This window comes from Enoplosus armatus, chromosome 12 (assembly GCF_043641665.1).
Source record: "Enoplosus armatus isolate fEnoArm2 chromosome 12, fEnoArm2.hap1, whole genome shotgun sequence".
Taxonomy (NCBI): domain Eukaryota; kingdom Metazoa; phylum Chordata; class Actinopteri; order Centrarchiformes; family Enoplosidae; genus Enoplosus; species Enoplosus armatus.
In genome coordinates, this window is record NC_092191.1 from 19586577 (window position 1) to 19599048 (window position 12472).

The window sequence follows — 12472 nt, forward strand, 5'->3', positions numbered from 1 at the left end:
CCATTACTGGAGAAGCCTCCTTTTTCCAGGAATCCACTTCACTTCACATGTTCATTATATCCTGTACGGCGTGAGGGAATACATCTCTGAGCAGCTCTTCCCTTATTGGACCGTGGCCTTAGTGCCTTTGTTGTGATTGGACACTTACAAAAGCCAGCCACCCCCTCTGTGGGTGTCTCTCATTCCAAAGGTCCGCTCCTGCATATTAAACAGCGTGGAGCGTTGCAGCAATCAAATGCAACGCCTTCATGCACGTTATCACCTCAATAAAACGAGCTACTACGGAGACAGTAAGTACATACAGTAGGCCGTGTGGTTGCAGAGGGGAGGTGTGTCTTTTGGAGGGGGTTAAAAGGGGAGTGGGGTGTCACTGTGATGAAGACAGATGATGAGGCTGCATTGCTGTAAACGAGTGAGTCAGCCCTCCCTTCAGACAGACACAGGCCTGCGGGAGGCGGAGTTGTGGGGGGGTGGGGGGGGGCGGCAGGAGGAGGGAGGGAGACTGGGGAAATGCATGGGAACTGTCCCCGGTGCTGAAATCTGGAACGGCTGCTTTCTAACAGCTTCAAGTTCAGCTCAGTGCAGTGAGGAGAAAAAAAAAAGGAAGAGAGAGGCGTGCCGTCTTTCAACACCTGACCCACATCTGAAACAATCTGCACATCACTAGTCTTAGTGTAACAGGTCAGTAATTGACCTCCTTTCTGACGCCAGCAAAAACGAAATGATGCATTCATTTCACCTACCAATTTTCTAAACCCACGGCAGGGGGGAGTATAATATATGCCCAAAGAAAAGCTTTAGAGGCTGTTGCTGTTGAGTTATTTCCACACAGATCCTGTCCCAAGTAGGTTATTTGGCATTCTGATCACAAAGCCAGGGGAGGGAGAGTCTCTACCATGTAATTCTTTCTGAGCCAAGTCAAAAAGATTCTCATTAAAGTACTTTTTATGTCCCAAACCTCAGTCCCCAGGGACAATTGTATTGGGTTGTCATGCTATTTGTGGACTACTCATCTCCACACACACACATACAGTTACATACGCACACACGCACAATTTAGCCCCATAAGAACTGAATGTGAAAGAGTCTGGATCAACAGGAATTGGATATTGCATTGTGCCTTTCAGGCATTGTTTCCCTCCCCTCCTCACCCACTCACATTCTTTGAAATGATTTTGTTGCATTATTCATCTTTCAAAGCTGTCATGCTTTTGTGGCTAACCCTCTGTCAGTTTGCTCAGCGTCACAGATGCACCATGAGATGGACTCTTACACTGTATATCGCAGGCAGCTGACCTCACCAGGAATTCAGCTGTATCATTCAGAAGCAAGGAAGGTGATTCAGCGGTGCTACGTACAGGTGTGACTGCTGGGATTATAGGGTATACACAAACACACTTCACACTGCAAAAAAAAAAAAAAAAAAATGCAAACACCACCGTCACCTTTCGTAACACTGTCACAGCGGCTGAAATGTGGAACTCTGGCCATATAGACTTTGCAACTTGCTCCCCAGATTTCCCTTCCCACCAAAGCGGGGGCTCTAATGTCATCCCAGTGCTGTCACTGCACGAGTTAGAGATGAGAGCTTCACTGGTGGAGGCTCCTCGCTTGTAAATACCGTGAATTAAAAATGGTCAACTTGCAGCCAGGCAGCAATGAGCAATTCCTCCCCCTAGTTTGACATGAAAAGATTATGCAACAGGTCGAGTAACTTGAAGAAGCCGGCCCGAGGGGGTATGAAGGGCCGTCGCTGCAATGTACAGTATTTCGGATGAGGCCAGCAGGAGAATGATGTCACAAGTCCGTAAATAAGGGGTCCTTTTCTCGGGCACTGCAGAGACCGGGGCGGGTGTGGTGACTGCATTAGTAGACGCGCGATCCCCGGCGCAAGACGCGTGAGACCAAAATGTTCCGCGGTAACAACGTGGACCTCCCCTGCAAAGGGCTCTGCTCGCCGTCCACTGTGGCTGTGGCTGCCCGCTACTTGTCGGGACGTGCCTTGAAGTTCAAACCAAATCTGCTGCCGGGAAATGAGGCGCAAATTTGCCGATGTGTCGCTTTGTATTCTGACAGCCAAGAAGGGGTGCCCGGTGACGGTGCGCCCTCCCCAAGCCCGTGTGTTTGATGGAAAAACAGCCGACATGCGGAATGACAACCTGACATCTGCTCCCCGTCTGACAACAGCTTTAGTGTTCTCCACAGAGCACCCCGCTCTCTCCCTCAGAGCACCCCATGCCATTTTTTTTTTTTTTGTATGCTGCCCCCCCCCCCCCCCCTCTCTCTCTCTCTGTACCCCACTCTTTCTCATTCCTATGCGGCTCCCCCCCGCCCCCCCCCCTCCCCAGCTTATTTCCACACACGAACAACAACGGAATTGAACAGCGGCTTCATAAAATATGCAGGTACAAAAAAAAAAAAAAAAAAAAAAGGCAACTCGGAAAGCACCGACATCTCAAGCACACTCAGAACACTTTGCATGCTCTACCGACAACTGACCTCCCAGTCTAACGAATCCCACTCTTCGGTAAACATCCGGAGGATTTCTTTTCATCCAGAAAAAAAAAAAAAAAAGAAGAAAAAACAGAAAAGCGGACCAGGCGCAGCGGCTCTACGGAGCGACCGGGCGATGCGATGCCATTGCGCCTTTTTGTGGTATTATCCTCGTGAAAGCGATTCGAGCAGGGGGACGTCGTCGGGAGACAGCATCTCGGCGGTCGGCGGCGGTCGACACCAACTTGAGCGACACAGATGAACGATGCTACGCGTTGCAGTCCAACATTTTCGCTCGGCGATGGTTGCAGCCAATTAGCACAGCACTTGCGCTCGGAGGCGAATAGCTCCCGACAAGGCGCTCCTTCTCTCGAGCATCGCCTCTATTTCAGCTGCTGTGCTGCTTTTTGGAGGAAAAAAAAAGGAAAAAAAAAAAAGGTGGCAGACTATACAACACACGCAACTTCTCATTTCCAGGATATGGGGGTGGTTGGGGGTGGGTGGGGGGGGGGGGGGAATTTAGCGTGGCGCATACTCCAAAGCCAATAAATCCCCGTAGCGCATTTGACAAATCCTTTCCCTCTGCTGAAGAGCAACAATAAAGGAAGCTTTTAAAGGTCCCTGCATGAAGTGCTTCTTAAACACGTGACTCCATCTATTCCATGGTGGAGGGGGGGAAAAAAAAAGATGCATTTGATCCATAATAGGCCCTAAGCAGTGGAAGAGACGTTATGTGGAGGGGGTCAGCTTGTGCTAAACAAAAAAAAAAAAAAAAAAAAAATATGAATGACACTGGTTACCACACAGTAGACTACTCACCATTAGCACAGCAAAGTTATTGTGATGGGTGCAATGAATGGTGGTCGTGTTGCCCCCGGAGCCTGTTATGTGGCAGCCCTCTGCCCTCCAGCCACCGTGTCCATCCAGCAGGTCAAAATCCCAATAGGCTGCGGTGGGGTCTACACCCAGTGCGAAGTGCCTGAGAGCGATAGTAACGGAGTGCACGGCGCTCCCGAGGCTGCACCCATCTGCAAAGGAGAAACAGCAAGGCATTCAATTAAGGAAGCCAAGTGGAAAGTCTGTGTGAAAGTGCCGTGTGGCAGAGGCAGCGTGGACACGGGGCGCGCGCGTTCACGTGCATGCAAACTCCTGCAAGCACAACATATACACACACACACACACACACACACACATTAGGTGGATATGACAGTGTGGGACCGTTTCTGAGGTTGTGTGAAGTGTTGCAGATAAACTTTAGTCTCAGATGGAGAGCTGGAGCGGCCATGCCTCCAGAAAGAGAAATGCAGCAGTGAAAGCACGGCGCGATGATGATGATGATGATGGTGGTGATGGTGATGATGATGCGGTGATTCCGTTCAGTGGAATCCAATAAACAGTAACAAGCAGCTGAGTTTTGATTTTTGATTTTTTTTTGGGGGGGGGGGCAACGCGCACGGCCAGGCTGTGAAGCTGGCGTGTCAACATGTTGCGCAGCGCTAACTGATAGTATGTGTGTGTGTGTGTGTGCAGGCATGTAGTCGGCTACACAGCGCAGCGTTGACATCACAGGCATGAAGATAAAACATGGATTTCCTCTTACCTAATTTGGTGAAAGCAACTGGTGTTGAAACGCTCCTGCGCTTCCCATCGTCGGCGAGATTTGACGAATTCCCCGTGCAAGGAAAGAGTTTCCCATTGCGAAACACAATGAACTGCAGCTTGCAAGTGGAGTTATCAACAGATTGCAGCGCAGAGGAGGATACAGGCGTACCAGCCAGCGGTAAATGGATTGAGGCGACTGCCACTGAGTTCTGCGGATGGAACAAAAAAAAAAAAAAAAAAAAAGAGAGAGAGAGAGGAAAATAAAAATTAAATAATGTCTCCGAGATGCGCAGGAGGGGAAAAAAAGAAGAAGAAAGAAAAACAACAAAGTCCCATAGAAAAAAAGAAAAAGACAGACAAATTGCTTTCCTCTCCAGGAGTGGAGGAGACCATAGACCACAAGTGACCAAGGGAATGAGAATCACGTTTGAAGCGCTCTGGTGCGCCTATTTGGTCAGGCTCCCTGCCGCAGAGGTGGAAATGGTTCTTACCATTTCAGCTTGAGGGCACATCAACACTGCAGCTTGATTTAAAGAGACAACCGGTCTGACTTTATCTTCTTTTCACCGACTATAAACACAGGAGAACCCCCCCGAAAAAAAACAAAAACAAAACATCCCTGGCAACATTTTTTTTTTTTTTTTTGGGGGGGGGGGGGGTTCTAAGGAGAGAGGCATGACTTGGGTATGTCAAGGTGTGCGCACACGCCATCTTTGAGCACAAGTGAATCCAAACTCATGTTGTAAACTTGTTTTTTTTTTATTGCTGTAAGTGCAAGCAAAAACAAACAAACAAACAAACAAACAAACAAACAAAAACACCAAGAATCCCATGGCCAGGCATGGCCAAAAAAAAAAAAAAAAAAATCCCATCAGAGTTGCATTCAAGATCCACAATCCCTCTGATCTGTTATGACCTGCAGCTAATCATGCTGCACACAGAACCAATCACACATCAGCAGTCAGGAGTCTGAGCCCATCCCGTCCCCAGAGCGTCCGCGCTGGAGTCAGGATACAGTTCTTTTTTTTTTGAGGCTGCATGGTAACGCCTGCGGGAACTTTGCCACAGCTCAGGGTTTCGGCGCGGCTGATGCCCCTGGTGGACAGAAATGTTGTTCAAGGGTGTGTGGACCGGTGACTGACTGCACTCAGGACAGGACAGGCAGCACTTAGCCCCTGCACAGGAGATCAAGTTTAATCTTAAAAAAAGGGGGCTTCCGAAGTGGCACCGTCAGCACATAAGAGCTGCACGTGTGCTGTCAATATTTCATATATATATATATATATATTTATATATAGAAACAGAGAGGAGGAGCTACAGTGTGCTTGCAAAGGGCGAGTGTGCTTGTTTAAAAGGAGAAGCTCGTACACACATGATCTCAGTTGTAATGCATTCAGTGCTAATGCGCATACGGGGTATGAAACACACAAACAGACTGATTTCCTCTCTGTTGATTCATCGGGATGTAATTACACAGAAGCGGCTCTTTCAAATAAACACAACAACCGACTTCTTCGACCCATTTCTGTGGCGTGAACATACTTCTAGGAAGAAGCAAAAACACTGAAGGTCCCCACGTATTTATCCAGTAAGTGACCCTAATGGAGAATGACGCTGATGACGACGACGACGACGACGGCGACACGCGTTCATAATAAAGATAATGGCCGTGTTAGCAGGCAGGGGAAGGGAGGGGAGGGGGAGGGGGACTCGGGTTTCCAAAATGAAGCCTTCTGTCCAGCTTTCAATCACGTCACCCTCCAGTGTGAGAGGATCAGCACTTTGGGCCTAAAGGGGAGGGAAGCTTCCTGCCAGAGATGAATGTGGATGCCCATAAAGTGCCCTTACAGTTAATGGGGAGCTGCTTAGTCAGACGTTCGGCCCCAATCAATGCCGAGGAGAAAGATGGCCAAATTTCTTAATCAAGCTAAACAAGGGCTCCTTTGTGGCTTCCTGGCTTTCTTATGCTGGCTACAGCGTTGCGGTGTTCGTGAAATGTGGGTGCCCCGGCGGTGACAGACTTCCAAGAGTCTAGGGTTGTTTTGATGCTCCTGGCCCTTCTATCATCCAGGACAATGATTCTATACGGGCGACAAAGAGCAACGGCGTGCTTAAGCACAGTTCCTTTACATTACACCCACCGTGTGTGAGGAGCAAGTGGTGATTTTACAGCATTGGGTTTGTTAGCTATTAGATTCTGCATTGACTCACTCTCGAAGGCTTATTGATTTTCATCCTGCAGTGTGTGTGTGTGTGTGTGTGTGTGTGTGTGTGTGTGTTGGGAGAGGAAGAAAGACAGAGAATCCTTGCCTTGAAATTTATGTTGCATCATTTCCTTTCTCCAAACAGCTTAAGCTTGGCAGTCTGTTTCCAAGACGTCACGGGATACAGACATCAGGGATAGAGGCGGGGAGGATTTGAGCCCCGGTGGCAGTTGGGGAGACGGGAGTGAGTTAACCACAGGGCCGGCACGCTATCCGAGGGGATTCTCATACGCCGAGCACAGATGCCAGGTGACCTTCATCCCCCGGGGGAGGGGGTGGGGGGTGTTTTCAAGGCGTACAACTCACAAAAGGAAATCTTATCTCGTATACTTGTCTCCTCATCTCTTTTTACATCTTTTATCCTCTTTTATGTGGCGTATCAAAGGGATTTACAGCCCAGAGGGTGTGCTACAAGCCGCGGCGTTCGCAAGGTCCCGTTCTAAGCGACGATCTATGTTCCTCCTGAGCAACCTAAACAGCTACATTTCCTCAACCCCAACACCACCAGGGACCTCGCACTTCAGAGTTGATTTAGCTGGTTGTACCTCAGCCGTCTGACCTTCCTCCGAGCCCCTCCCTTTTCCAACAGGGCGGCATGCTGTAGCCTTAGTAACCATAATCACACACTCCCCTCCGCCTCTCGCTCTAGCCTCGGGATCGCTCTCCTTTTCCTTTTTTTTTCTCTCCCTCTGCCCACTTATTTCTTTCCTTACAGAGGGCATCCAGGTGAATGTCAGCAGTCACCTCCTATTTCGGGCTGTTCCCTTTCGTCTGCCCCCCCCCCACCCCCACCCCCACCTGCTCCTTGATGGAACCACAAAGCTGCAAAAACAGCCTGCAGGGCACAACACAACAGTGGCGTTTGACCCGGGGCAGCCACCAAATCACAGCGTAAACATCACGCTTAAACATGGCTCCTTGACTTCACAGGGGGATTACTGTCGAATGTGTTTAGACAAAGAGGTGGAAGTGAAGAGAGCCTGCAAGTGTGTTTCTTGTTTTTTTTCCATTGTACAATCCAAAATTAGAAAAAGCCACAGCTCTGTGCCTTTGTAGATATATCTGTGGGAGAGATAAATTGATTTATTTGTGCAGGAGGCAACTTGAAAATTAACCATAAACGAAATGAATTTAGCTCAAAGGGCAGCTTGCTGAGCTCGGCCGCGGCCGAGGAGAACTGCTGACGAGCACGATGGGAGATTTGCATAATTTTTTTTTTTGTAATCATTGGCAGTTCTGTCAGCGCAGACGTGGTCAAAGACACAATGACCATGACAAGTAGGTAGATCATCAGGAAGCTTCATTTCCACCCATGACGTTTCAGGGTCTGAAAAGAAGTCACAGTTGTGCTCAAAAGCAACATTTAGCAAGGCCTCCTACTGGAGCTACTTCCCAGGTTTGAACATATTTGTATTGCCCGACGTTAAAAACATGAACAAAGGAAACATAATTCCACAAAAGCGATTGCCATGGTTGCAGCTTAAAAGGCGTTTTCCTCCTGAGCATTATTATGTTGTAGCGTTGTTAGCATTACTTATCAAGAGAAATTAAATACAGCCCTACACGGTTGCCATGCCGACAAGAGTCTGTTTCCTCCAGACGGGTTGTGTTGGTTGGGGGGGGGGGCATTTGAGCAGATTTGAAGCAGGAAGTCAGGCTCTTTGGAGAGGCAGAGCTGTGCTTCAGCTGTCAGCTACACTCTCCTCAGTCAGCTCTGACTCAAACTGTCACATCGCCGGGTTGTCTCAACACAAAAACACTCAAACGGCTGCAACAGATGGACAACATTGTTTGCTTAAGAAAGCATTGTGGATCACGAATTAATGAATTTATTGTGTGTAAAAGCATAGCTAATGTAAGAGCTGCAGGGCGATTGATAATGAGCCAAAAAGGAGCCAAGTCTTTGAGACAGAACAGATCTTAGGAGGGAAATTCACAGATTCCTCTGCATTAATTAATACAGAAATATCACTCTCTCTCCACAGAACCTGATTGGCCACTGTCAGCTTTCTCCACACCCAGAAACGTATCAAAAGAGTTTTGTCTCATCAGTCCACGGATGCCACGTCAATGTGGCCTGCATGCCCATTATCAGTGAAGGCAAAGATGACTGTGACTCAGCGCACAGTGTCTCTAGAAAGTACACATTTTCAGGCAGCACTGTAATGATAAGAAACAAATTGGGCGCAGAAAGAAAAAAAAAACATTCCTCTGAGTCATTTCCCGTTTATTATTAATTATATTTATTATTTAAAGGGTCAGTTCACCCAAATCACAAAATAACATATTCCAACTTGCCTCTGGTGGTATCAGGGCACGCGGAGAGGTTCTGTTTAACGAGCAGAGGTTTTAAAGATACCCAACTGCGACACTTGAGATGCAACTAGTTCTCGGACAGAAAGTAGTTCCAGTGAAAACGGTTACATCCAGTCTCAGCATGGCTAAAACACTTAATTCAAATTAGGTAGAGACCTGGAAACTGGTCTCCTGCATTAAAGTACTGTATAAAGGGCCCACCACTTCCTGCAGGGGGACTCAACTTTGGTGATGGATGTAAATCGAGAGGTATGGAATCTATATGGATGTAATCCCGAGGGATACTATGCCGTGGGAAGACCAGTAGCTTCTGAGGTTTTTTCAGTGATTCAAATAGGTCGGTTTTTGGGTTCATTGATGGTTGATTCCCGATTAGAAAACAACGAAGCCAATCAGAGCTTTGTGGGCCTGAAACACGTCGGTAGATAATGATAAAGTGTTCTTCAGATAACTCACAGTGTTGTGTCGTAAGAAATCAATACTGAAAACATGACATCTGTGTCTCTCTTCTCTCGGTGTTAATGAGTAAAGGGTTGGGTGATGCGTCATGAAGTAAATAACATTCATATTCTTGTCCATACCAAGTGAGGAAAGGGCTCTCCAGCAAGCGCCCACAGAGCGAGCCAGTGACGAACCCCGAGCCTTTTATCTATTCATGTATTCATTCGGTCTCTAAAGCATTCATTACCTGTTTATTCACCAACATGCTCACTCTGAATACTGCTGAGCAATCTATTATTGGCCTGTTGGTGAAAAAGACTGAATTGGCATGACAGGAATCCCAAGAAAAGCGTCAGCGTCCGGTCCATAACAATATACCTTTTGACCCGTCAGAGTAAGGATTTCACCCACACACACACACACACACACACACACAAACACACAAACAGTCATGTGGTCCACTTGGAGCCGGTCCAGGTCGTGCCTTACTATCACCACATTTTCTCTCCCACGTGCACGCTTCTCAAGCTTAATTCAGCTGCAGGGCAGCGAGACAGGATTAATGGGCGGTCATTTGGTGCAGCAATAACAGTTGGCCATCACACAGAGTGGGTGTGCTAGCGCTGCCTGAGAGGTGAAGCACAGTCATAACTTCGGATTAGGCCACACGGCCCTGTCCTCTCTGTTTGCACTGGATAAACGTATGAGCTCCTCCTTAATTCAGTGCGAGCGAGAGCGCTGTCTTTTCAATCACTCCCAGATTAGCCTTCACTTATTTTGGGTCAGCGGTCTGAAGGGGGGGAAAAAGGATGTGACAGCAACGCGTTCAAGGTCACGCTGAGCCGCTAACTCATCAATATTTTTCTCCCTTCTGTCCCACCTGTCGGACGGTGTCGGGTGATGCTGCGTCTCGAGCTAGAACCAACTGTACTGCAAATGTCTCAACTGGTCCGCCCCTCGCGCTGGCGTCACAACTGGTTTAACCAGAGAGTGTGCGTTCCACTTGAACAATGTGATTAAAGCAGATCTCCATTTGAAGAGAGAGGGGGGGAGGGGGGTGTCGTAGAACAATTGCCGTCTCTTTGGGCCTTTTTCAGATTGTAATGTGAGATGTGGCTCGGAGGTGAAATGAATGTGAACTGGTGTGTGCGCGCTCTGCAGATTGAATCATTCAATTACTTTTCGGTCACCATTTGATTTTCCGCGCGTGTGCTGTTTATGACAGTCTCCCAGTTTTGGTGAGCCAAGGCCAAGCGTTGATCCCACAAACGTATGAACATCAAACTGCCTTCAGCTTGAGGGGGGGGGGGAGAGGTGAACCCGACAAATTAACTGGAATGAAATAATTATGCAGCGGCGTGTAACCCGAACAGTTGCTGTGATGAATCCAATTGCTGTAACACCAGCACACACACAAACATGCAGACACACAGATGTGAGATGTGTATCTTGTCATGATGTATCGTGTGTATTAGCTGATAGTAATAACCACTGAGATATGTTGGCCCATAGCGCCTCCTCCCCTTTATGATTCAGTGGCAAGAAGGTATAGCTAGAGCCGTCTACGTGTCTCCATGGTAACCTGCTTATGAATCTGAGTGACTTAACAATTTCCCTCCACAGTGGCAGAGTAGGGGGCTAGCAGGCGCCTCAAGTGCCTTTACAACAACATGGGTGCGCATGAATATGCATGACTGCGGGGAGCTGGGGTTCATTCATCAGCGAAACCAGAGTACAACATGCTACAGTGGGATGGCTGGCTGCAGACCTCCACTTTGGGACATGATTAACCACCCTCGCAACCTCCTCTTCAGCAGAGATCAAACTGTTAAGATTTCAAAGATTCTTTTTTTTTTTTTTTTTTTTTAAAAAAGCAGATGTAATTAAACTTTCATGTGATTTGATCAACCCTCAGGAAAGTGTAAATATTACATTTTCTTGTGAGCATGGTGATGCAAGTTATGGCGTGGTCTGAGGGCCGCTCATTAATGATCGCTTGGCAGCCACTCTGTAGGCCGTCTCCTGCGCAGCGGCGTCGAGCTGCAGACCGCATCGCACCTATTCACACCTGCTGTTGCGTAAACGAATGAGACGCCAGAGGGGTCGAGGGGTCGTCTCTGTTTGCGTAGCAAAGACAGAATCACGCTGAGGAAAAAAAAAGAACAAAGCTTTTGGAGATGAATCACCTCCACGCACACGCATCTAAACAGCATAATGGGGCTTGTACGGTCCCATCACCGTGGTAGATGATGCAACAAGCTGACTGCTTCCAGTCGTACCCTGCAGCAGGGAGGCAGTGAACCAATCAAGACACACACAAACACACACACACACACACACGGCCTGTCATCCAGGACAAACACAAGAACATGAAATTCATCACGCAACGCTATGTGTAAAAGCAAAAGCTGCACTGAGAACAGTTCATGGCAAATCATCATGAAAGCCTTCACACCATAATGATGTTAAAGACAATTAGGAAGTGTTAAATGGTTAAAAAAAAAAAGAGTCAATTATAGAGCCATTTTGTTAACCAACAAAGCAAAATTGAATATATATGAAAATTCAAAAAGAGGCATTACTTGGCTTAAATGTATTTAAGCTGCCATTAGCATTGTCTGGAGATGTGATTGTCTTCAGTGGCCTGTTCTCTCATATTGCATTTGAACTTCTTGCCCGGAAAAAAATGCCCTTGGGCATTGCCAGAGCAAATCTAGCGGATACGAGAAGGAAATTAAAGCACAGAGAAAAAAAAAAAAGAGAGGAGGAGAGTGCCGTATATTTATGGCCTCCTTTTACCATATTAATCCCTTCCCACTAATCCTTCTGCTGCACCAAATAAAACTGTAATGGCTTTGGTGGTCATCTTTATCTCACCGGGCTGCTGATGAACTCACTGGCAAAAATGAAGGAGTTTATTACGCTCCTGTTTGGCTTTGTGTGTCTGATATTATTGCGTGTGGTCTGTGAAGGTCCATTCATGATACCTTGAGCTGCACAGTTCCTCATGGGACACGCATAAAAGACAGAAGAGTAAACAGAAACACCTTTGGTAACAGATCAACAGGATGGGGCTGGTTTACAACTCAGGACCTGGAGGTGAGCCGTTCTTGAGTACCCCATCTCAGTTAAAGACAAGGTTGTACTGTGCAGTTCCTAGGCTAGGGTGAGTGTAACTGTGAGAATGTGATGCAAAACAAGCCAAAAAAAGAAGTGTATTCACCGAACACACCCAGGATAAAGCTTCCACCCACCGTGCTTAGTCACAGAACATTGGCTTTATTTAAAATTTAGCCTCCACATTTTTTGAGTAACTAAAGGCAGTGTTTCTTCACACAATCATAGCTGGAAACACA

At 47.4% G+C, this 12472-nt stretch overlaps 1 protein-coding gene across 1 annotated transcript in view; it reads right to left on the bottom strand.

Annotated features, from left to right (window-relative positions):
- Positions 1-12472, bottom strand: part of LOC139294195 (adhesion G protein-coupled receptor A3) — a 139967-nt gene that overhangs the window by 41468 nt on the left and 86027 nt on the right. Inside the window, exons 13-14 of the mRNA XM_070916025.1 lie at positions 4094-4304; positions 3313-3521 (exon numbers count right to left, since the gene is read on the bottom strand). Of these exons, the coding sequence (XP_070772126.1) occupies positions 3313-3521; positions 4094-4304 (420 nt within the window). The remainder of the gene's footprint in view (positions 1-3312; positions 3522-4093; positions 4305-12472) is intronic.